Below are 26,096 nucleotides of genomic sequence, written 5' to 3' on the forward strand. Positions count from 1 at the left end.
TTTTCTTGGTCTTTTGGTATTGGGGTGAGCAGGATGTTGCCCTTTTCATTAGGGTAGATACCCTGCTGAAGCATGACGTTTAAGTGGGATGTGAGATCTGCTATGAATCGGTGGGGGGCAGATTGTATTAGGTAGCTGGGGCTGGTGCAGTGGCGTAGCCAGACCTGACATGTTGGGTGGGCCCAGAGGTAATATGGGTAATATGTATATAAGTATGGGTGGTGTTTCTCAGGATACTAGAAAATAGTGCCTTAGAATGCACTTGATGATGGATTTCTAATTAGTCTGCCCAACAGCTGCCCTGCATCAACATAAAACACATACATACCTAATTGAAAAAAACAATATTTTAAAATATAGTTACATTATGCCATATCTTAAACTTGCCCAAACATAAGTCTACCATACTAACCTATGGTACTTTGTGTGTCTAAGTGCTCTGAAAATGAGCCACTAAGTTGCAAATCTTAACACCAATTCTGAACACAAATACCAATAACAGTACCTTTAAAAAGGCAGCAGTGAATATACACAACAGCAATATATATCCCATTGGAAAAGGCAGACAACTCAGAGATCTCCACACAAACCACATGCCAGTCGAATCTCTCACCTGCTTGGTCACATACAGAATGCAGACCAACTGACATAAATTACAGAATAAAGGATGAAAAATTAGAAATTGTCCTGTAGCTTGGCATCAGCCCTTCCCTTCCCCCCCCATCCATCCCCATAGTCTGGGATCAGACCTAACCCCCCCCCCCCATCCATCCCCCTAGCCCAGCATCAGCCCTTCCCTTCCCCATCCAGCCCCCTAGCCCAGCATCAGCCCTTCCCTTCCCCATCCATCCCCCTAGCCCGACATCAGCCCTTCCCTTCCATTCCCCCACATTCATTCCTATAGTCTGGGATCAACCCTACCCTCCACCCATCTATCACTGTAGCCCGGTATCATCCCTTCCCTACCTTGCCCCCCCCCCATACATCCTTGTAGCCTGGCATCAGCCCTTCCCTACCTTTCCCCATCATCTATCCCATTGCTAGGCATCTACCCCTCCCTTTAGCCTAGTGTCAGCCCTGTCCTATCCCCCTACCGATCTCCCCATAGTCTGGCATCTCCCTTGCCCTTCCGAATCTCTCCCCCCCCCCCCTCCCCACCCAGAAGCCCACCATCATTACACTGTAACTATTTAAAAACACATTTGTGTTACCTGGGCGGCTGGGCTTGAGTTTCCCAAAGTAGTTGCACAGTGTGCAGTCTGTGTATATGGTGGTAGACTGTGCTCAGTGTGTTGGCTCCTGTACCTGTGTGTGGTGGCTGTGGGCTGCAGGGGAGTGCTGAGGCCTGGGGAGGGAGGGAGGGGACTGAAAGGAGTTCAGTCTCCCTTTCCCCGGGGTGTCTCTGGCCCACCTTGTGGGTCACACATGCAAAGCCCTACTCTCACAACTAAAGTGAGTTCAATTTTTTTTTTAAGTAAGCAGAGGGTGTAATTATGAATATTTACCCCTGAGTGAAATCTCCAGAAGTTAAACTAAAACACCAAAAAGGTTCTGTGACCAAAGACTGGACTGTGCCCCAAACAAAAAAGTGAAAGTGATATGTATAAAATATAATTGTACCCAATTTATGGTTTAATGATGTAAACAAGACAGTGAAACATTTTGCTGCTTTAAAAAAAAGGGATGCATGATCTTTCCTTACCTCGAAACATGTTGTACACAGTTTACACTGAATCTGTGTATAAAGTAAAAAAAAAAACTAAAAATACAAGGTGGGAAATTTAAAGGAACAATGTGAATGATGTCATTTGAATATTGATGCTAAGGGGTAATGAAAACAGAGTGTTTGCCAAACCAACTATCTTAATATAAAAGAAAAAACCCCTAAATGTATGGCCATCTTAATAAAAGAAGACATACCAACATGAATACCGTCTAATTAAAAAGAATATACCAACAAGCACTCTCCAAATTAAAACTTAAGCAAACAAGTTAGGTGCATTGTGTCCTAATGAAAAAGAGTATAATCGAAGACAAGCATTCCACAAATAAAAACTTAAAATTAAGCAAACTAAATGCATCATGCGTATGGATTTTCTGTGCGGACGTATACACAATATATACATTAAAATCATTATAAAGTGTTTCGTGCTATAATAGATGATTAAAAATGGATAAATCAAAAAATGTTTTAAAAACCTGTGCAGTGAGCATGTAATACATAATAAATACAATAGGATCAATACAAACTTCGAAACAATAAAAAGTGTGTCTTGCCTATATCACAAAATAAAACAGTTTAAAAAGTAAAATCAAGAAGCAAGCCTTGCGCAGAAAAAGCTTATTCTAGCTCTGCTTAGCATCGCATTTTATTAATGAAGCCAAGTCTCTTGACCAGACAGAATTGGTCATTTTGCTGACCAGGATATTTCTTGGAAATTTGGTGGCCCAACAGTTCTCAAGGTCTCTGTGCCTGTAACAAAATAGGGCCCAACTTCTCCAGCTGAGCTAATTACTGAGCTGAATCCAGCAGGCCCCAAGTCCGGGATCAGGTCTTAAGGTGGGACTCAGCACTGCACTAAAACAATTAAGGCAGAACCACCGATAAGATAATTGTCCACAGAGCAGCTGAGACTGAAAAGCAAAGTCGCACTCCTGACTTCCGGACTGAGCACTGCACTAAAACAATTAAGGCAGAAGGAGGAATGAACTGATGTGTTTACTGCCAGTCAGCCGCCTGAATGCACGTGGCTGAGACGCAGCTAAACTAAAAGGCTGTCTGCACTGCAGGCTAACCGGTGCCTAGAAGACCGGCTATGATTGGAGGATCAGGACAAACTGGGCGGGCCTGAGCTGAGATTGGGTGGGCCTGAGCTGAGATTGGGCGGGCCTGAGCTGAGATTGGGTGGGCCTGGGCCTGGGCCCACCTGTAGCTACGCCTCTGGGCAGGTGTCCAGTTGACAATGGCAGTTGGAGCACTGTTTAATCGCCTGGGTAACTGTGTCGGTGCTGAGGAGAGCAAACTTTTACCATATTCGGTCAGCAGGGTATTCACCAGGAGTTGGGTCTAGACCATTAATGAAGTTTTCTATGTCCATGTTTTCTGAGGTAGGGTTTTGCTTAGGTTTACGATTTTTTCATTGAAATATTTAGCAAGGTTGTCTGCAGATGGGATGTCAGTGTTGGTTGTGGTGACCGGCGTTGTGTTTAGTAGTTTGTTCACGAGATGGTATAGTTTCTTCTTGTTTTTGTAGTCTGGCCCAATTTTAGTTTTGTAGTACGACCTTTTGGTCTGCCTTATTGCGTATTTGTATTTCTTTTGTAGTTGTTTCCATGCGTTGTGTGTGTTCGTCTTTTATTTTTTTCCATGCGCGTTCCAGTTTCCTAGATTGTGTTTTTAGTAGTGCAATAATGGTGGTGCAGTATCCTATCTCTTCCTCCCAAACCCTTCCTCCAGACAAATTCAATAAGACCCCCTCAGACAATCGCATTCAACCTCATGTTCTCTGCACCAAGTTCTAAACATATTCCACCACACCCGAATAGTCCCAAAAACCCTGCCGGGATGGATGGGCTCAGCACCTGCCCTAATTAGCTTGCAAGTGAATGAGAACCCCCCCCAAAAAAAAACCCAAGGAGGGGGGGAGATAACAGAAACAGTATATAAGCTCAGCTACATCATCTCAAGTCAGTTCAGATCAAACAGGTTCAAGCCAAGAACAGTGTTGTAGCTTTGACTGCAAGTCCGTACCCCTCTATCATGCAACAATCAAATAGTGAATGTACATAGCATCCCCATCTTCCCCGCCCCACAAAGAAAAAAAAAGGTTTTTGAGTTGTACTGATATCAGGAGATTTTTCCAAGGTCCAGTCAAATAAAGATGTTCCCTCCAGTTAGTGGTGTGCTGGAGCCGGCTCGCTCCAGCTCGCAAGAGCCGGTAGTTAAAATTTCTACCGACTTGCGAGTCGGTTGTTAAAAATCGCGAGCCGGCTCTGGCTTTCCTCCCTCCCTCCTCCCTCCCTCCGGATCCAGTCCCTCACCGACTCCTGGCTTGTCCTTTTAATTCTTCGGGGCAGGCAGTCTTGCCTGCCCGCTGCCAGCTGACTCTCCCCCGCTGCCGATTTGTGCTTTAAAAATGGCCACCGAGACTTCCAGAGGCGGCCTCGCGAGACTTATGCTGAAGTCTCGGGGCCATTTTGAATCGCGAACCGGCAGCAGGGGAGAGTCAGCTGGTAGCGGGCAGGCAAGACTGCCTGCCTGCCCCGAAGAATTAAAAGGACAAGCCAGGAGTCGGTGAGGGACCGGATCCGGAGAGAGGGAGGAGAATTTGCTGAACTCGGGAGGAGGGTGGCACTGTGTGGAGCATTCATAGCGTCTAGATTGCATTTATTCTCAGGTGGAAGACAGGGCACTCCCGTGAGTCTACTTGGTGCAGCGCTTAAGCTTCCTGTGCTGGTAGTATCTTAAAACAGAAGATATAAGGATGAACACATTTAACATCTTTTACAGCATTCCAAAAATCAAAACCGCTAAAGGGGCCAGTGCAGTGTCACACACTAACAGTCAAAATGCTATATAGGGACAAATAATAAAAGCTGCCGATAGTAATTATGTACAGTTAATTTGGTGATAGCCAGAAGCATTTTCTCCTGCCTCTAGATTCATGGGAAATAAATGCCTGTAGGTATTCACCTCTCTCATGCATTTAACTTATTCCTATATCTTCCATGCAGCCCAGAAATGACCATTCATAAACAATAGCCACTTGCATAACCAGTCAGGCAGCTTTGTACACAATAGTTGCTCTCTTGATTGGCTGTTGCTTTTGGGCACTGAACAACTCCATGCAAGCAACATTGCATAAAATGTGCTTTCCTTTTCTTTGTTTCCTGTTAATTCTCCCTCCCCCTTCCTTCAGTTAATTTCTCTGGACAGTAGTTTGGGCTTTCTGACCAGCTCCACTGAATTAAGGAGACAATGTTGATGTCATCTTAGCTGTGCACTCCTTTTCTTCTCCTGTCTCAGATCATAGTCTTCAGTTTAGGCATTTCCTTGCTCCCTGGCCTTTTCCTTTCCCGGGTCTGTCACCTACCTACCGGTCAAACCAATGCTTGGGAAAATTCTTCAACTTCTCCCATTTTGCTTTACCCTCCTGTCTCTAGAAAGAGTTGTCACATGGGATTACCATATATTGTCCTCCATGTAACACTTTGTGCCCCTGGTGTCTGTGATATTCTTTCTTGTCTAGGAATGCTTAATATGCAAATTTGTCCGTTATTGGGAGGTCCTCATTTACATATTTATGGATAAAAAGTGTTAGAGATGTCTACAGCCTTAATGCTAGAGCATGACTCTGATCAAAAATGTATAATTTGATCCAAAAACGAAGGGTTTATCTAGTGATTTTGACAAAAAAAAAATTCCCATTAGAGTATCTATGTTAATCTGCATTCAAATAGAGCTCTCTGATTGGCTGAGCAGCTCTTGTTAGAATTCTGCCCGGGAATCAGTGTTGCCAGGTGGGCGGTTTTCTGCGACCCGCCGCGGGAAATTTTTGCCCGCGGCGGGTTGCGGTTTTTTGGGCTTCTTTTTTGTCTTTTGGGTGGTTTTTTAGGTGGTTTTTTTGGCCGTGGGGGGCGGGGTTAGTGACGTTTGGGGCGGGGTCAGTGACGTTCTGGGCGGGGCCGATGACGGGGGAGGCGGGGCCGATAATGGGGGCGTGGTCGATGACAGCGGGGGCGGGGGTGATGACGCGGGGGTGAGGGTGTCAGGGGCGGGGTTTGTGTTTGGGCGGGTTTTGGGCTGGATTTAGGCTGGTTTGGGTGGGAAAAAAATTTTCCACCTGGCAACCCTGCCGGGAATAGAGCAGAGGAGAGCAACTGAAGATTTGACTGAGCCAGGACCTGCATTCTGTGAGCTCTGTGTGTAAGAATTGAAAGAAAGAATTGATATGATTTGATTGATATATTAAAAGAGTGACTGACTTGGTTGAAGTAAAACAGGGAATTGAGGAGAGGTTTGTACTAGATTTGAAAGTTTTAGTTCTCTCTCCTGAGGAAAGGATTGTGAGTTTCCAAGTTGATTTGGTCCTAATAGTAATGATCAGAAATCATTACACATTTAAGGAAAAAGATTTATTTCTGAAAGAGATTGGTTGAGATTTACAAGTTTGAGGTTTCTCTGCTGAGCGGGGAGTGGATCTATGAATGTGTGTGTGTGGATGAGATCCAGCAGTGGGCTTCAAGATCTCAGCAGCTTGGAAGAAACAAAAAGAGTTGCTTTTTAGATAGTCAGGGTAAAGTTATAATAGAGCTACTTAGGAAATTAGAACTGAGGAAATTCAATTTATTTTATTTTTTCATAGTTTGGCACTCAGTCCAGGTTCCAGTTTCAGGCAGGGAAAGACATACACACTGCAGGGAGGCAGTATTTCTCCTTTTATTTTATTTTTACATTAAGTTTAGGAAGAAGACAACGTTTAAAGGAGAGATCACTTGAAGACTGAGTCTGCAACTGGAAGTTTCCTTCAGCTAAGTACAGAGAGAGACAATTCACATCTTTTCTGAAACTCCTGTTTCCCACACAAGTGAACTGAGATTTTACATGAAATACATCTAAGGAACATTCCTATTTTGAGTTGGAAATCTTTGAAGTGTTATACTGACTTGTAACTTGGTTAGGAAAATAAATGTTTGATTAGTAAAGAAAGTAGAGTGTACAGGGCCGGTCTTAGCAAGTGCGGGGCCCTATGCAGACCATTTTGGTGGGGCCCCATCCTAGCCCCACCCCACCATAGCCCCGCCTCCACCCTAGCCCCACCCCATTGATAAGATTATTCCATTTTAAAAACATTTTTATATTTATGAAATTTCAAATAAAGACAATGAAGCTAAACTTGTACAAAAAACTGATTGAAATAATAAGCACAATGCTATCATGAAACCTCCCCTCCCCAGAAATTATTCAGTTCAAGTCCACTACAATTAGTAGTTCCAATTCTCATAACAAAGGAGAATAAAGGAAAAATATTAAGAAAAGATTCAGTACTTTCAAATTCCCCTATTACTCTGTAACCCATATATGCAATAAAATCAGTGCTTTTTTTGTGCCGGTACGCAACAGTACGGCGTACCGGCACCTTTTTTTTTTTGCTCCCCCCGCCCCGTGACGGACGCAGTGCCAGCCCCCATTTCCGGCCGCTGCTGCTTCTCCTGTTGAGCAGCAGCGGCCGCTACAAAGAAAAAGATTTTTTAAAAAAACTTCAAACCTGGCTGAAACGCGGCACCCCGGCACTGTAGACAGCCATTAGGCATTGGCTGTTGCCCCGCAGCCGCTCCTCCTCTTGCCTCTACGTCACTGCGCTCCTCCGGGGTCTTCCTCCAGGGGCAGTGACGTAGAGGCAAGAGGAGGAGCGGCTGCGGGGCAACAGCCAATGCCTAATGGCTGTCTACAGTGCCGGGGTGCCGCGTTTCAGCCAGGTTTCAATTTTTTTCAAAATCTTCTTTTTCTTTGTGTAGCGGCCGCTGCTGCTCAACAGGAGAAGCAGCAGCGGCCAGAAATAGGGGCTGGTGCCGCGTGAGTCGCGACTTCGCGCCGTTCGCGGGAAACTTGGCAGGGAGAGGGAAAACAACAGAGGGAAGGATTGGGGAGAGAGAGAAAGAGGGAAACCAACAGAGGGAAGGATTGGGGAGAGAGAGAAAGAGGGAAACCAACAGAGGGAAGGATTGGGGAGAGGGGAAAAACAGATGGAAGGATTGGGGAGAGAGGGGAAAACAGATGGAAGGATGGGGAGAGAGAGAGGGAAAACAGATGGAAGGATTGGGGAGAGAGGGGAAAAACAGATGGAAGGATGGGGAGAGAGAGAGGGAAAACAGATGGAAGGATGGGGAGAGAGGGGAAAAACAGATGGAAGGATGGAGAGAGAGGGAAAAACACATGGAAGGATTGGGGAGAGAGGGAAAAACAGATGGAAGGATGGGGAAAGAGAGAGGGAAAACAGATGGAAGGATTGGGGAGAGAGGGGAAAAACAGATGGAAGGATGGGGAGAGAGAGGGAAAAACACATGGAAGGATTGGGGAGAGAGGGAAAAACAGATGGAAGGATGGGGAAAGAGAGAGGGAAAACAGATGGAAGGATGTGGAGAGAGGGGGGAAAACAGATGGAAGGATGGGGAGAGAGAGAGGGAAAAACAGATGGAAGGATGTGGAGAGAGAGAGGGAAAACTGAAGGATAGGGAGAGAAAGAGGGAAGACGCTGGATGGAAGAATGCAGAAAGAAATAGGGGAGACATTGGAAGGATGGGGAGAGAAAGCAGAGCTGCTGGATGGAAAAGGGGAATAGAGAAAGACTGGAGAATAAGAGGAAGGGGCATGGGGAGAACAAGGGTGAGGAAAAGATGAAAAGCCACAGGTAGATGAAGGAAATTAAAGAATGGATAGTAAGAATGAATTAAATCTGGACAGAGAGAGAGCCTGAAAAATATTGAAGAAAGCAAAGAAAAAGGAGACAAAAATGATAAATGGCACAGAAGAGTTAAGCGAAAAAAAGGAAAGGGGAATCACAGACTGGGACCAATATGGAAAGAAAAACAGTCACCAGACAACAAAGGTAGAAAAAAATCATTTTATTTTCATTTTAGTGTTTGTAATATGTCCAATTTGAGAATTTACATTGGCTGTCTTATTTTGCACTGGGTATACTACTACTACTACTACTTAGCAAATCACGTTATTTTTTTCTCCTATAGTACTGTAATATTTTCAATGATGTCTGTTTATATGCGCCATGGCTGGTATAGGGGGTGTGGTTAATGTGGGTGTGGCTATCATAGGGGTGGAGCCATATGTGGTGACCCCGCCCATAATGAGTACCGGCACCTTTTTTTCTACAAAAAAAGCACTGAATAAAATAAAAATGAAATGAAAGATATACAATAAAATAAAGTGATATGTAAAATATAATGTACAATATAAAAACATATAGACCACCAAGGTATTAAAATTGTTTTAAAATATATACCACAGCTCTCTGACTCAAGAAGACTCCAACTCTGTCTGTCATCCATAATTGTCTGACAACACACAGAAAAAAAATAAGTTAAAAAAAAGGTCACAATTAATACCTTATACACCAATATACCAGCCATATGGAAAATGCAGATTATCAACAATATGAAGCTAGCAAGGGATCATAATATCACAATTCTCATGTAGAGCCACAAAACATCTTTTAGAGATAGTGTGTCATGATTTAGGCTCTACACCCTCTCCGATGTTTGGTGCCACCTTAGTAAGGCCAACACACAATCTCTCCACTGCAAAACACTATACACAAACGTGTGCAAAAACACACTCATAACCTTAACAAACCATAAACAGCACTAATTCCAAGGACAGGACGAGCTACAACCTTATGCGTGGCGTGGAAGGCAACTGTAATTACACCGGGCTCTAAAACACCAGTGCACAACCTAGTGAAAAAAAACAAACAAAAAGGGCTGCAAACTATACGCTAGCAGAATATTGCACCTTCCTTGATCACACCTGAAAAACACATGAAGGCAAAATACTGAACTGGAAAGTTACCTCAAGAAGTCAGACTCAGCATGTAGCAATACTACAAAAATTAAAACTTACATGAAAAATATCACAGATGCACATTTCCAAAAATTAACATATTCCAATTAATAAATCCTGAATAAAATAGTTTTTTCTACCTTTGTTTTTCTGATCATGCTGGCTCAGTATCCGATTGTGCTGCTATCTGTCCTCTTAACTCCGTTTCCAGGGCTTCCTTTCCATTTATTTCTTTACTTTCGGCCTTTCTTCTTCATTCCTTGCCCTACATCCGTAAGTAAAAGCTGGGTCCTCCGCAGACTTGACTGTCCAGTGGATCCAGCTTCTACCTATTTTCTATATCCATGTGCACTTTTTCTTCCTTTTCCCTCTTCCTTTTCCCTCACCTCATCTCCTTCCTCACTCTTCCCTCGCCTCCATCCATGTCCAGCATTTCTTCTCTCTCCTCCATCCACCCATGTCCAGCGACCCTCCTGTCCCCCCTGCCATCCATCTATGTCTAGCAACCCCCGTCCCCTCTGCCCTCCCCTGCCATCCACCTATGTCCAGAGACCCCCTCCCCTCCATCCACCCATGTCCAGCGACCCTCCTGTGCCCCTGCCCTCCTCTGCCCTCCACCTATGTCCAGAAACCCCCTCCCCTGCCATCCACCCATGTCCAGCGACCCTCCTGTCCCCCCTGCCATCCATGTCCAGCAACCCCCCGTCCCCTATGCCCTCCCCTGCCATCCACCCATGTACAGCGACCCTCCTGTGCCCCCTGCCCTCCCCTGCCATCCACCCATGTCCAGCGACCCTCCTGTGCCCCCTGCCCTCCCCTGCCATCCACCCATGTCCAGCGACCCTCCTGTACCCCCTGCCCTCCCCTGCCATCCACCTATGTCCAGAAACCCCCCTCCCCTGCCATCCACCCATGTCCAGTGACCCTCCTGTCCCCCCTGCCATCCCCTGCCATCCACCTATGTCCAGAGACCCCCTCCCCTCCATCCACCCATGTCCAGCGACCCTCCTGTACCCCCTGCCCTCCCCTGCCATCCACCTATGTCCAGAAACCCCCCTCCCCTGCCATCCACCCATGTCCAGTGACCCTCCTGTCCCCCCTGCCATCCATGTCCAGCAACCCCCCCTGTCCCCTATGCCCTCCCCTGCCATCCACCCATGTCCAGCGACCCTCCTGTGCCCCCTGCCCTCCCCTGCCATCCACCTATGTCCAGAAACCCCCCTCCCCTGCCATCCACCCATGTCCAGCGCCCCTCCTGTCCTCCCTGCCTGCCCCTGCCTTTCACCTATGTCCAGAAGCCCCCCTCCCCTCCATCCACCCCATGTCCAGCGACCCTCCTGTCCCCCCTGCCAACTGCCATCCACCTATGTCCAGTAACCCCCCCATCCCCCCTCCCCTCCACCCATGTCCCGCGACGCGAGTCTCCTCGTTCCCTTGCTGCTCCCTCTCCCTTCAGCCACCTGAGACCCCTCCCGTCTGAGCCCCCCCTCCCCGACCCGCCAAACGACCCTCTTCTGCCGCCCGCACCTCACCTGACCCGACCCAGCATTTAAAAAACCCCTCCAAGCGGCGGTGCCGGTGCCTCGCGTCTGAGAGAAGAAAACTCGCTTCGTCGTTGGCCGGCCTTCCCTCAAGTCCCGCCCTTGCAGAAGTTACATCAGAGGGCGGGATTTGAGGGAAGGCCGGCCAACGACGAAGCGAGTTTTCTTCTCTCAGATGCGAGGCACCGGCACCGCCACTTGAAGGTTTTTTAAAAATGCTGGGTTGGGTCAGGTGAGGTGCGGGCGGGTCGGGTGGCAGAAGAGGGTCGTTTGGCGGGTCGGGGAGGGGGGCTCAGACGGGAGGGCTCTCAGGTGGCTGGAGGGAGGGGGAGCAGCAGGGGAACGAGAAGACTCGCGTCGCGGGACATGGGTGGAGGGCAGGCGAGCGTGGTCGGAGAGGCAAGGCAGAGGCGAGGCGCGCCGCGCGGGGCCCCCTTAGGCGCGGGGCCCTATGCGGCCGCCTCGGTCGCCTCTGCCTAAGACCGGCCCTGAGAGTGTATACTGGATCCAGTAGGGAATCAGCAGTTTTACTGGTCTAATCCTGTACAAACTAACTGAAGAGTATTTCTTTCTGTTTACCAGCACAGTTAAATAATTTCATTCCACTTTAATAAATAAATTTTTTGTTATATATATAAGGGAGTAGTATCTGAATTTATTGTAAATCAAATTGATTCCATTCAAAAGAATTTATGTTCACCTTTATGCATTCATCCGGTACTATCTTTTAAGGATGATGTTTTATTCTATGTTCACTCTGTCTCTGGTGACCTGTGCACAGTTAGTTCCCTCGGCTGGCGCGACTACATATTAGAGGTATTTTGATACTGTGTGAAGTTTTACCACAGACGGGTGACATACTAAGGAAAATTTCAGCCTCCGTTCGTATAAAGCAGTACAGATTGGCACAAAAATCCTTCTTGCTGCTGCCACCCTTGCCAAGTAATCTTGAAAGCACAGTATTTTTTGGCCTTCATAGAAAAGATAAGAACCAGCTTGCAATGCCTGCAGTATTGCCTCTTTATGTCCATAATGTAGTATTCTCATGATCACCACACGAAGGCTTGGCTGGGAGTTGCCTGCGTGGCCTACCCTTTGTGCTCTCTCAACTCTCAGGGTCCCTGACAGATTATTAAGATTTAAAGTTTTCGGCAATCAATTTTCAAGAAAACTCACCAAGTCTGAGTCCCTTAATTGTTTAGAGAGGCCAATCAATCTCAGATTATTGCATCTGGACCTGTTCTCCAAGTCATCTAATTTCAATTCTAGGTCTAGCAGCTTTTCTGCGTTGCTCCTGCAGGCTCCGCAGCCCCCGTCATCCGATCCTCCAAATCGCTAATTCTTTGCTGCATCTGGTCCAGATCTAGATGGAACCCATCCAATCTTTCATGAGCCGCCTCTACCCAATCATACAGTGCCTGTAACTTCTTATCCAAAGCTGCTTCCACTGCTGCAGTAACCTCCGCCGTAAACTCCGCAGTCCATGCAGAGCAAACCGTACCATCCAGCGGAACCTGCGCATCCGCCATTTTGCTTTCAGTTGTTCTTCCCCTCTCCTTCTCCTTTCTTTGTATTTTGGCTGCCATTCCGTGAACCAGTGCCAGCTATATTACCGTCAACACTTGCCTGCTTCTCAGAGGTAACTGCACCAAGTCTGCAATGTCTGCAAAAGCACTTTACTGCTAGATTAAATAGTTTGATTAGGGGGATGTGCCGGAGCTCCACTTTTCAGCGACCGCTCCCTAGCATGGCACCACGTGACCTCCTATATATCTTTTTTAATGTGAACTGCAGTGTGCCAAGCTTGCGAGGTATTTACAGTATATAAATACCTAGTATAATGTAATGTTAACCAGTTAGCACAGGGTAATGTCAGCATACTAGCTGGATAACTCTTCCCTTCCCATTCCATGCCCCTTCTAAAAAATAAATAGTGTTTGATTACTGCTCGCAAACAGGGAAATTATCACAGGATGCTTTTAGCACATTCTGCAGTAAGTTCTTTTTGTTGCACTAAGTCCACATTAGGGCTTAGCGGATTTTAGTAAAGGGCCCCTAAATCATCATATGGGACCCTTTTACAGAGACGCACCAAAACGTGGCCTGCAGTAGTGTGGGTGCATGTATTGGATGTGCACTGGACCATTTCTCCACGGCGTCTGGAAAAAAAAAAGGGGGGGGGGTTGGTCCGGGAAATGGATGTGCGGCAAAATTAAAACCACTGTGTGTCTATTTATGATCTGAGTCCTTAACGCCACCCATTGCATGGTAACCATCCAGCGCATGCCAGCTGCTGATTACCGCCAGGAATGCCCCTGTGGTAGAAAATAGAAAATTATCTTCTACTGCGGATTTTCGGCACGTGCCAAACTCGGAATTACCGCCAGATGCATGTGCTAGCCAGTCATTAATGCCAATTTGACACGCACTAGGCCCTTATGCGCTTTTATAAAAGGGCCCCATAATGCACTGGGACATAGTCTATATAAGGCTGTGTATTTAAAAATTATTTGAGTCAATATTTAAACACCACGAGAGATCTGTTTAAAAAGACTGGTTGCAGCATTTAAGTAAACCAGATTTATTTACTATAGAATGGACTAATTAAAGCTTCTAATTGTGCATTACAGGTAGTACAGAAGAGAGAGTCGCATGACTACCGGTGCCTCTTTCGTGTCTGCTTTGTACCAAGAGATCCTTGGGATCTTCTGCAAGAGGATCCAGTAGCTTTTGAATATCTATATTTGCAGGTGAGAAGAAACTGTAGGAATATTTTATATTTCATTAGGTAATAAAATCACTTGGTTTCTTTTTTGACTTCTAGAAGGTAAACAGAACCAAAATCCACAAATAGCGTTTCCAAACTGTCTTCAGTGGGACAAAGTGTGCAGATACTTTTCAACTTTTTGTATTGATGGGATTTACATTGGTTCCCAGAGGGTACGTGAACATGAGGTTTCCAAGTTCTTTCAGATTCACACTACCTGTAGACACTTCCACTTGCTTATTTTACAGATATAGGCTGCTGATTTTCAAAGGCACTAAGGGGGAAAATTATCATTGTGGGCTACCATTAAGATGTGTTATTTTACTGTTAACGCCTCTTATTAGTAGCTAGGTCTCATTGTGTAAAATGGGGTCTGTGCTAAGATAGCACAAGTTAGTGATTAAATAATACTTAGCCCATGTTGATAACTATGCCCCTAAGGTGGCAATTCTATAAAGAGGCACTTAGATGTAAGCACCCAGATGCAGAACAGCTTGGCTAGTGGCTTCAGATAGATATTGAACAGAATACATGACAATATCGATCCTTGTGGTATCCCATAGGTCAGTGCCTATGGTGGCAATGAAGCACTTCCGAAAGCACTGCTGAACAGTATGGACTTTTACCTATATATGATAGATAGGATCTGAACAAAACAAACACTGTACCACCGATACAATGTTCAGCGTGGTCCACAGTGTCAAAAGCTACTGAGAAATCTAGCAGTACTGGGGTTTCTATGAAGATCATCTAGTAGGGACAAAGTAACTTTTACCAATGGGCAAAGGGAGCAATTGCTCTGGGCCCCTGCATATAGGGGGTCCAGCCAGTCACCTCATTGTTCATTGGTAAATTCATCCTTGAGTCCAGTATCTTTCTCTCCCTTCTCTGTCCCCCCCCCCCCCACACACACACACACATAGCGAGTCCTGCATTTCTCCCTCTCACTTCCAACCACTCTCTCTCGTCCCCGGGGTCCTCTGTAGTACTTCTCCAGCACTGGTGATGAAGTCAGTCAGCCTTCTGCTGGTGTTGGGTCCTCTCTTCAGGCACGTTCCACCTACTCAGAAAACAGAAAGTTACAGTAGAATAGGTGAGACACACCTGAGAAGAGGCCCCAACGCCAGCAGAGAGCTAAGTAATTTAATTGCCGATGCTGGAGAAGTACTACAGAGAACCCGGGGAAGGGAGAGGTGCAGGACTCGTGGTTGGGGGGGGGGGGGGGGGGGAATGGGCAGAGAAGGAAGAAAGGACGAGTGGAGGAGGAAAAGAAACAAGGAGAGACCTTGGACCGCGGCAGCAGGCCAGGTAGATATGTGACCCTGAGGCGGAGTTGGGAGTGGGATGCGCCATAACAGATAGGAGAAGCTGAACATGTGAACAGAAAACAGAGAAAAGAAATGCTGGGCAGGGAGGGACAAGGACACAGAGGGTCAATGGTGGACAGGGAGAGGGTAGGAACAATGGAACACAAAGAGGCAGTGCTGGAAAAGGGGAAGATAAGGATACAGAGGACACTACTGAAAAGAGGGGGAGATAGGGATATGGGGACACTGCTGAAAAAGGGGGGAGATAGGGACACAGAGAGACAATGCTGAAAAGGGGGGGGGATGGTGATATGGGGGATAATGCTGGAAAAACTGTGAAATAGGGGTACAGAGGGACAATGCTAAAAAGGGAGGGGAGATGGGGATACAGGGGATAATGCTGGAAAACTGTAAGATAGGAACATAAAGGGGAAATGGTAGAAAAGGAGGAAAATGGTGGAAGGGGGAGAATGCTGAAAAAGGGGAGAGATACAGACACTGTGGGGAAATGCTGGAAAAGAGGGGAGATGTGGACTGAGGGACCCGTGTTCAGCCATTGGGTGAGAAGGCACCAGTGCATGTGCGGTGGGATGCTGCTAGAAAGTTCTCAATCTTGCTAATCAGCATCTGCACCGGGCTCCATCATATGACATCACCCAACTGTGAGAATACTTGACCTGCTGTCCTGGGAGAACAGCTGCTACAGGTGAGTAACTTTGCTTTCTGGGAACAACAGATGGTATGAATACATAGCAAGTTGGAGTGCCTGTATAAACTGGTAGCATCTATCAGGTAGTAAAAACTAATGCTTGTTTCATATCCACAAAGAAAGTATTGTAGCTGAGCCTAAACGAAAAGCAAGTTAGACTTGATCATAAAACATTGATAGATAAGGTCGTAGCAAGGCCAAGATGATAGATAAGTCAAAGTTAAATAAGTTCTATAGTGCAATACTTCTTTATCAAGATCTAGGACACTGAGTAAATTGGAACCCGTTCTGCCAAACTTATTAACACTACTTATTCGCTCATCAAATTGTTGGGAAGTTCTTATACCATACTGTATACATGTATACTTTTCAACTAATAGGGCCTTAATATGATTGGAATTCCAAGTACTGTAACATGCATATAAGCTGGCTATAGTGACAGTTGCACACATAGTTTTGCTTGGAAGACTAGTGTTCCTGGTATTCCTTTTATACCAGCTTAGGAGTCTTGTACAGCACCCTTTGTATTTGCTACCGTCTCAGCTAATTTTCAGAAACAAACCCTAATGCAATGACAGATAGTAAGAGATACCTCTGTGGACACTTCCACCATTTCTTTTATTATTATACTTTCTGTCTACATGGGTTCTGTCCCAACATTATTCAGCTGAATTATAAATGACTCGAACAATGGTTGTGATGCAATGCGAATTCTCACTCACAATAAGGTATTAAGAACATCTTTATCCCAGGTATTCCTTACCTGTGACGAATTAGAAGACTCATGCCTTCTAATTTGTTTCCTGTGACTAGTACCTTTATAAACCTTACCATCAGGCACTCATGAGCCTAGGAATGAGCAAGACCGAAGCCTCTCTGCCTTTCCCATGAACCAAGATAGACTCATATCATATTAAGGACTGGTACCGCAGTAGCTCAACACTACGGTCCCCTGAACCTTCACAGGATTTCTGTCTAATAGTTCCTGTAGGCAAAGGGTCATCAATCCTGATCCTAGATATGCTGGGTCTGTATTTGGACTGAAAGAAGTTTTACATCATACAACACCTTTTCTTTAGCTTAACCCTTTTGAGAAATGTCTCTTTCTTTTTCACATCCCAGCAAGAGGCTTACCAAATCCCCTGACCTCCTTCAGTAGAAGATTGTTGCTTAGAGGGTCAATGCTCAGCTCTGGATGTTCGCCCTATGAACCAGCAATCCTTGTAGGTTCTGTGTGTTTTCTTGCTGCACTTACTCATGAGGCTTTTGCTTCTCCTTGTTTTTGTTGGACCTCACTCCTTTTTGTTGATGTTCTGAATGTTGACAAAAAACATTGACAGATTTCTGGTATTTCCTTGAAAGCACCTTTCCATGGGTAGAAATCACCTCACCTGTGGGATAGAAAAGAAAGAGTTAATTCACTAGTGTTGGTAACATTTATGTGGGGAGGCAGCAGCCTTGTCAACACTTCCTATGTTTCCCTGCATGATTTGTCTGAAGCACTCATACTTCTGATTCATCTGCTCTTTGAGAAGTGCAGTGCCTGGGATTGTCACGTCTGAGTAGCGGCTTGACAGTGTTCTTACAGAGTCTATGGGAAAAACTCTTGTGCCTCCAGGCTTCCATTTCTTCTTTCTGACCTGTGCTACAGAGTCACTGAAAGAAACAAGTGAACACACATGATGAATCAAAGAACTGGTTGCTTCTCCCCCTTTATCAAAGGAATCGCAGTCTTCTGATCTTAGATGGCTTGTACATCATAAAGTAAACCGGAAACTATGTTCTGTCCCACCCTGCTGACCTCTTCACCATCTTTCCCAGCTGTCCAACCCATATATAGATTAGATGGTTTAGCACTACCCTTAGGAGGAAAGCCACATGGACATCTGCTTTCAGCATTCTTATATAGATTGGACTACACATCATCCTCAGCTGCAAGATGTGCAGAGGATGTATGCAATACACGCTGCTTCTGAACACTGTCATTATTCACAACAGACTTCTAGGATGCCCTGTCGTGAAGTAACCATTTGTTAATTGAGCATTATGGCATGAGAAGGGGTGCAAATTACACTTTTTTTATACACACATACACAAACATGTACATGAGCAGTAGCAAAAGAGGTTATTAACCTGAGCTGTGCCAGAATTCTACTGATAATACCCTGGGACAGTTTGTGTGTAGTGGATGTTAGTATGCTACGTAGAGTCTAGTGAGAGACATGCTTCACAATGCTATTGTATAAATTCATGGCTTGACTGCACTATGAATACTATGTGCAGTCCTGGTCAGAAAAGAAATAGGGGAATTGGAAAAGGTATCGAGAGGGATGAAAACAAAGAAAAAAAAAGATGAAACAGCTCCTTTATGGAGAACAGTTTGGGGCTCTTAGCTTGGGGAAGCAATGACTGAGAGGGGATATGATTAAGTCTGCATTGTTTAGTGTGTAAAGCTATCATACATCTGAAAAATATGCCTTGCGGTTACTGTATTGCATCTTCTACATCAAGCACCTGCTATAACAACATTTATTTATTTATTGGGATGTATTAGCCACCTTTATGAAGAAATGAAGATTGGGTCCTTTCAGTCAGTTTAACTCTTTTGGACTGTTACTCCAGTATTTGTCTCTATTCCCAGAGCTGCAGTGACGTCCTCCAGGAAAGATTTGCTGTAGAGATGAAGTGCAGTATGGCATTACGACTGGCAGCACTGCACATTCAGGAAAGGATTCTCACCTGTGCACAGCCACAAAAAATATCCTTCAAATACATTGAGTAAGTTGAAGCTTTTCTCCAAATGTCTGAGATATATCTAATTTTCCATCATCAGCATGGTATGCTCATGGTAAATGATGACAGATAAAGTCCAGGTAGTCCGCCCATCAGGGCCGGTCTTAGCAAGTGCGGGGCCCTATGCAGACCAATTTGGTGGGGCCCCATCCTAGCCCCGCCCCACCATAGCCCCACCCCTACCCTAGCTCCACCCCATTGATATTATTCCATTTTTAGAACATTTTTTATTTATGAAATTTCAAATAAAGACAAACGAAGCTAAACTTGTACAAAAAAAACTGATTGAAATAATAAGCACAATGCTATCATGAAACCTCCCCTCCCCAGAAATTATTCAGTTCAAGTCCACTACAATTAGTATTTCCAATTCTCATAACAAAGGAGAATAAAGGAAAAATATTAAGAAAAGTTTCAGTACTTTCAAATTCCCCTATTACTCTGTAACCCATATATGCAATAAAATAAAAATGAAATGAAAAGATATACAATAAAATAAAGTGATGTGTGAAATATAATGTACAATATAAAAACATATAGACCACCAAGGTATTAAAATTGTTTTAAAATGTATACCACAGCTCTCTGACTCAAGAAGACTCCGACTCTGTCTGTCATCCATAATTGTCTGACAACACACAGAAAAAAAATAAGTAAAAACAAATTGTCACAATTAATACCTTATACACCAATATACCAGCCATACGGAAAATGCAGACCGTCAACAATATGAAGCTAGCAAGGGATCATAATATCACAATTCTCATGTAGAGCCACAAAGGTAAAATTATGTATCATACCTAATAATTTTCTTTCCATTAATCATAGCTGATCAATCCATAGACTGGTGGGTTGTGTCCATCTACCAGCAGGTGGAGATAGAGAGCAAAGCTTTTGCCTCCCTATATGTGGTCATGTGCTGCCGGAAACTCCTCAGTATGTCGATATCAAAGCTCCATCCGGAGGACTCAGCACTTAGAGAATTACACCCACAAAGGGACACTCTGCCCAGCTCACCACCGCCGAAACGGGGGAGGGGAATTAACCCAGCTCATCCCCACACAAGTGGGGGAGGGGAATCCGTCCAGCTCATCCCCGCGGAGCGGGGGAGGGACACCACCCCGCCGATGCGGGGGGATCTGGCTTATCCTGCAACCGCAACCGCGGGAGGAGCTGACTGATCCTAACACCGCCGAAGCGGGAGGGGTACAAAGCTGCCCTACAGCCGCACAAAGCGGGAGGGAGCGCCAGCAGAATTTATGTCTCAATCCAGCCCCGTAAAACGGAGGGGAGAGGAATGCAGCAGCTCACTGTAACACAAACTCATCTCAACTCTTGAAGAATCCACTTGAAAAAACTTGAACACGAAGTCCTCCTGAACAGGAACTGAAGACTAAACTTGAACCTGAAATGCAACCAGAATATAAACAGTACAGATATCTGGGAGGGGCTATGGATTGATCAGCTATGATTAATGGAAAGAAAATTATCAGGTATGATACATAATTTTACCTTCCATATCATCATGCTGATCAATCCATAGACTGGTGGGATGTACCGAAGCAGTACTCACCCAGGGCGGGACATTGAAATCCCTGACCGCAACACTGAAGCTCCAAACCGGGCCTCCGCCCGAGCAGCCACAGTCAAGCGGTAATGCCTGGAGAAGGTATGGGCCGATGCCCAAGTTGCCGCCTTGCAAATCTCTTCCAAGGAGACGGACCCGGCCTCTGCCATCGAGGCCGCCTGAGCTCTAGTGGAGTGAGCCTTCAGCTGGATAGGCGGCACCTTCCCCGCGGCCACATAAGCCGCTGCAATGGCTTCCTTGACCCATCTTGCCACTGCAGGCTTAGCAGCCTGCAGACCCTTACGAGGACCTGCAAACAGGACAAACAGATGATCCGATTTCCGGAAATCATTGGTCACTTCCAAGTATCTGATAATGACTCGTCTCACATCCAGATATTTGAGAGCAGAGTATTCCTCTGGGTAGTCCTCCCTACGAAAGGAAGGGAGACAGAGCTGCTGATTCACATGGAAGCGAGAAACAATCTTGGGCAGGAAGGAAGGCACTGTGCGAATAGTCACTCCTGCCTCAGTGAACTGCAGAAAAGGCTCTCGACATGAGAGTGCCTGGAGCTCGGAAACTCTTCTGGCTGAAGTGATAGCCACCAAAAAGACTGCTTTCAACGTCAGGTCTTTCAGAGATGCCCTCGACAAGGGTTCAAAAGGCGGCTTCTGCAAGGCTCTTAGCACCAGGTTGAGATTCCACGCAGGCACCACTGAGCGCAGAGGAGGGCGCAGGTGATTAACTCCCTTGAGAAAACGTACCACATCTGGCTGCGAATCCAGGGAAGCACCCTTCAGGCGGCCCCTGAAGCAAGCCAGAGCCGCTACCTGGACTTTAAGGGAACTGAGCGACAGGCCTTTCTCCAGACCTTCTTGCAGGAACGCCAGCACTGAAGAAATTGGAGCAGTGAAGGAAGAAAGTGAGCCTGCTTCACACCACGCTGCAAAGGTATGCCAAACCCTGGCGTAAGCAGTAGAAGTAGAGCGCTTCCTCGCTCTCAGCATAGTGGCGATGACCTTGTCTGAGAAGCCCTTCTTCCTCAGACGCTGCCGCTCAATAGCCAGGCCGCAAGACCAAAGGGGGAGGGAAACCAGGTCTATAAAGAAAATAATAAGGAGCCAATATGCATAATTAAATATGCATAATAACGTGACTATCTCAAAGTAAAATAACATAAAAGGGGAAAATGGCATATGTGTCTTTTCAGCAGTGTCATAAGCTTAAAAAATGAGATGGGCTCATGACATTTCGCCAATACTTTGGACTAGAAGAATAAAAAATCCATTAGAAAATAAAAAAGGAAACTATAAAAATAATTCATTGCGCACACTTACTTGACTGTATAGTGTGTGTGTAGCAAACATTTAAATAAGGAGAAAAAAGGGGATAGGAAAAAAATATATATTTGCAAAGAAAGGGAGGAAGAAAAAGGAGAAACAAAGAAAAAGGAAAATATCTTTTACTAACCTTCCAAAGGATTTTTTTTTTGTTACATTTGTACTCCACGCTTTTCCCACTCATGGCAGGCTCAATGCGGCTTACATGGGGCAATGGAGGGTTAAGTGACTTGCCCAGAGTCACAAGGAGCTGCCTGTGCCTGAAGTGGGAATTGAACTCAGTTCCTCAGTTCCCCAGGACCAAAGTCCACCACCCTAACAACACTGATGAATACTCTATTTCTTCTGCAAGAAACAATGTATGTGTAAAAGATAGATTAACAATACAAAGTGTTGAAATGGGCTTTACCCTCCCACTTTCTGGCAAATAAATTTTGTAAAAAAAAGGATGGCTTGCGTCTAAAAAATAGAGAGGCATTTAGAGCTTAAAGCGGAAAATACTGTGCAGACACAATTGCTTCTAGACAAATGTCTACACAGTATATGCTATGAGCGGGAGAGGGTGAAGAAATTAGTGATTATATAGCTAGAGAAACGCTCAAAGAAAAGGTACTAGGAACAAAACGCTAGAAAGCTCATATGAAAAAACTGCTAAAGAGCGCATACCTCTTTTTATAGGCAACCATATGTGTAGAAGCGTTACAAGAAGTACAAAATATAACATAGCACTTGTCCTCTCACTTATGGAAACAGTTACCAAGGTTAAAAAAACATATACATAATGTGCTGGGTGAATGGCTGCCTAATTAATGTTGAAGAGAACACACTTAATCCGTATACACATTTAAGAGGTGCACTGCTTGAGACAAAAAAGAGTATATGAATCAGAACAATGTCAAATGACAAAGTAATATACTCAAAGATCGAAGGATGAGTAGATAAAGTGATACCACAACGGACTCCAAAAGAAATAAGAGTAGTGCATAAAAGTAAAAACGTACAAATCCAAAAGCAATGGCGGTGCAACATATGACGAGCGTGGTCGTAGTTGTACGTCCAAACAGGACGTTCTACATTATCATTGTTTAAATATCCTGAAAAAACGCGCCAAAAGTAATAGTGGCCATGGCCACATGAATACGTGTCGACGTGACCACGATGTTGTAATAGCTAAATACAAAATATGCAAATGAAGCAGAGAAAAGTATAATAATACTCAAATTTGTACATCAAACTGTTTAGATACGATGTACTTTTTGGCGTCTTCTTTCAAATTCAAGCTGAATGCTGACAAAACACACTGCCTACTATTATCATCTCAGCACAACAAGTACAGACCTCCAACATTAATTACCCCCACCTTACGCCTTTCCATTCTGGATAGCCTCAAAATTTTAGGAGTTACCCTTGACCGCTCACTTTCACTCGAACAACACGTTAACACCACCACAAAGAAGATGTTCTTCTCGCTGTAGAAACTAAAAAGAATAAAACCATTCTTCCTCTGAGAGGTCTTTCGCAACCTCATACAGTCCGTCGTATTATGCCATCTGGATTACTGTAACGGAGTGTAAGCTGGATGTAAACAGCAATTAATTAAGAGACTGCAGATGGCCCAAAATACAGCGACCAGATTGGTTTGTGGAAAGTCCAGTTTTGAGAGTGCCATGCCCCTCCAAAAGACACTACATTGGCTCCCTGTCAAACATCGTATCACCTTTAAACTCTGCTGTCTAGTTCACCAAATCCTATATGGTGAAGTTCCTGGCTATATGATTGATCTCATCAACCTACCGCTTCGGAATACGTTCAGACTCTCCCGTTCATATCTTACCCTTCATTATCCAAACTGCAATGGCATCAAGTACAAGTCTACGTATGCTACCTCCTTCTCTTTCATTAGCACTCAGCTTTGGAATTCTTTGCCGAGGACCATAAAAACCATCGCAGATCATCTAACTTTCTGGAAATCTCTGAAGACCATGTTGTTCAGCAGTGCTTATCCCACGGCCTCTTCCAGTGTCTCCACTGCTGGAAGTGCATCAATCTAGAGACATTTGGACACATCCCCCTTCCCTCTTCCCTCAAAGGTTCCCTTCACCTTCTGTCCATTCCTACTCTTCCCTATTATCCAATTGTAGGTCTCCTGCTGTATTAGCTTCGTTTTACTGCATTGGTGTCTGCCTCTGCGGTGCATTGTAAGCCACATTGAGCCTGACACTGTTGGGAAACTGTGGGGTACAAACGAGATAATAAATAAATAAATAAATAAATACCAAAGAATGGAATATACCTCAAAGTATAAAAGTGTAAAAAAAATTCACACAGAGCCAAATGCTGATGTCAGGGTGCCATCTAGAGGTAACTATACTTCAAACATCTAGCTAAAAGAATGGAGGCACAGATAAAGCCTTGTAACCTAAATAGAGTAAAAATGAAATTAAATATAAAAATCTAAATAATGTGGTCAATAAGAGACTTAACGAGTAAAGAATATTAAAAGAGATGTAGAATAGATATGAATAATTAATTAAAGATTCAAATAAAAAGTAAATCAATAAAAATAAAACAAAAAAATGATATATAAAAAAATAAAAAATCAAAATAAGATGCTAAACACAAAAAATTAATACTAATAAAATAAGGTAATATCATAATGCCAAGAGTGTAATGAACAAGGGTAATAATGTAAACTGAAATTGAAAAATAAAAAATAAAAAGTAAAATATTAAAAAGTATAAAATAAATGTATCTGAGAACTGAATTGGGTATTATAATAATACCAAGAGTGTAATGAGCAAATAATAATAATGGAAATTAAAATACCAAAAAATAAACCATTCTTATAAATAATGAAAATATTAAAGAGATATATCTAGGAAAAGAAAATGGGTAAAAAGAGATAAATAAATGAAGACAAAAAGCAAAAAAGCAAAAAAATTAATAAAAAATAATAATAAAAATAAATAATAATTATAAACAATATATATATGGTAAAAACGAATGGATTAGTCCATCAATTAGTGCGAAATAAAAACGAACCTATATGTGTCTGTAATAAAATAACACAAATATGAAGTAAATGGTTGTGAGTGTATGTAAATATTACAAAAAGTGTTTATATTCAATCTCCATATTTAGACCCAAAGGTTCCAGACTTTGTAATTGAAAAATACACTTTTGTTCTTCTCGTAATAAAAAGTTGTCCGTGATCTGCCTGCGCCAGTTATCTGTGAAGTGTTTAAACACAAAAAACTTCAAATCATGTATTGTGTGTCCCATCTTGTTCCAATGTGATTCAAGGGGAGCAGATTCAACATTTCTCCTTATGCAACTGCGGTGCTCTATGATTCTAGTTTTGATTTGTCTCTTTGTCTTCCCTACATAAAGCTTTGGACAGGGACAAAGTATAATGTAAATCACCTTAGAAGATGTACAATTAGACCCTGCTTGAATACCTTCTACACATGTCAGAGTCTGGTCTGAAGACCAACTCCGTAAGAGTTCATCTTAGTGCGATTAGTACTTATCATCAGCGTGTAGAGGGTAAGCCTATATCTGGACAGCCTTTAGTTGTTCGCTTCATGAGAGGTTTGCTTTTGTCAAAGCCCCCGATTAAACCTCCACCAGTGTCATGGGATCTCAACATCATTCTCACCCAGCTGATGACACCTCCTTTTGAGCCACTGGATTCCTGCAATCTGAAGTACTTGACCTGGAAGGTCATTTTCTTGGTGGCTGTTACTTCAGCTCGTAGAGTCAGTGACCTGCAAGCCCTGGTAGCCTATGCTCCCTATACCAAGTTTCATCATAACAGAGTAGTTCTCCGAGGACAAGCAGGCTGCTTGTTCTCACGACTGGGTGACGTCCGCGGCAGCCCCCACCAACCGGAAGAAGCTTCGCGGGCGGTCCGCACGCAGGGCACGCCACCCGCGCATGCGCGGCCGTCTTCCCGCCCGTGCGCGACCGTTCCCGCCAGTCTTGCTTTTTCCGCGCTGGAGAGAGTCGTGCGTCGCCGCTCTCTCTTGTCAGCCCCGGAAAACCGTCGCGTTGTTCGCGAATTTCTTATTTTTTGTTTCTGGTTCCCGCGCGTTCCGGACCTTTTCTTTTCTTGTTAAAAAAAAAAAGAGTGAACGCGCTTGTTTTTTTCCCTCGTTTTCTAGCGGGGGCGTCGCGTTGCGGCCTTGTGGCCGCGCGGTCGATTTATTTTTCGAGGTGTGATTTACCGCCACCATCGACGACTTTAATTTCGCCGACGCGATTTTTCCGTCGATGTCCTCGAAGGTCCCGAGTGGATTTAAGAAGTGTGGTCGGTGCGGCCAGCCTATCTCGCAGACCGACACCCACGCTTGGTGCCTCCAGTGCCTCGGGCCGGAGCACAATATCAAGTCGTGTTCTTTGTGTCTTGGTCTCCAGAAACGGACTCAGGTTGCGAGGCAAGTTCTTCGGGACTGTCTTTTTGGAACTTGCGCCGGCCCCTCGACGTCGACCTCGA

At 44.6% G+C, this 26,096-nt stretch overlaps 1 protein-coding gene across 1 annotated transcript in view; it reads left to right on the forward strand.

Moving 5' to 3' along the window:
* Positions 1 to 26,096, forward strand: part of FRMPD1 (FERM and PDZ domain containing 1) — a 360,497-nt gene that overhangs the window by 214,371 nt on the left and 120,030 nt on the right. Inside the window, 2 exon segments of the mRNA XM_030194418.1 lie at positions 13,749 to 13,868; positions 18,543 to 18,679. Of these exon segments, the coding sequence (XP_030050278.1) occupies positions 13,749 to 13,868; positions 18,543 to 18,679 (257 nt within the window).

The sequence above is a fragment of the Microcaecilia unicolor genome, chromosome 2 (genome assembly GCF_901765095.1).
Source record: "Microcaecilia unicolor chromosome 2, aMicUni1.1, whole genome shotgun sequence".
NCBI classification, from domain to species: Eukaryota; Metazoa; Chordata; class Amphibia; order Gymnophiona; family Siphonopidae; genus Microcaecilia; species Microcaecilia unicolor.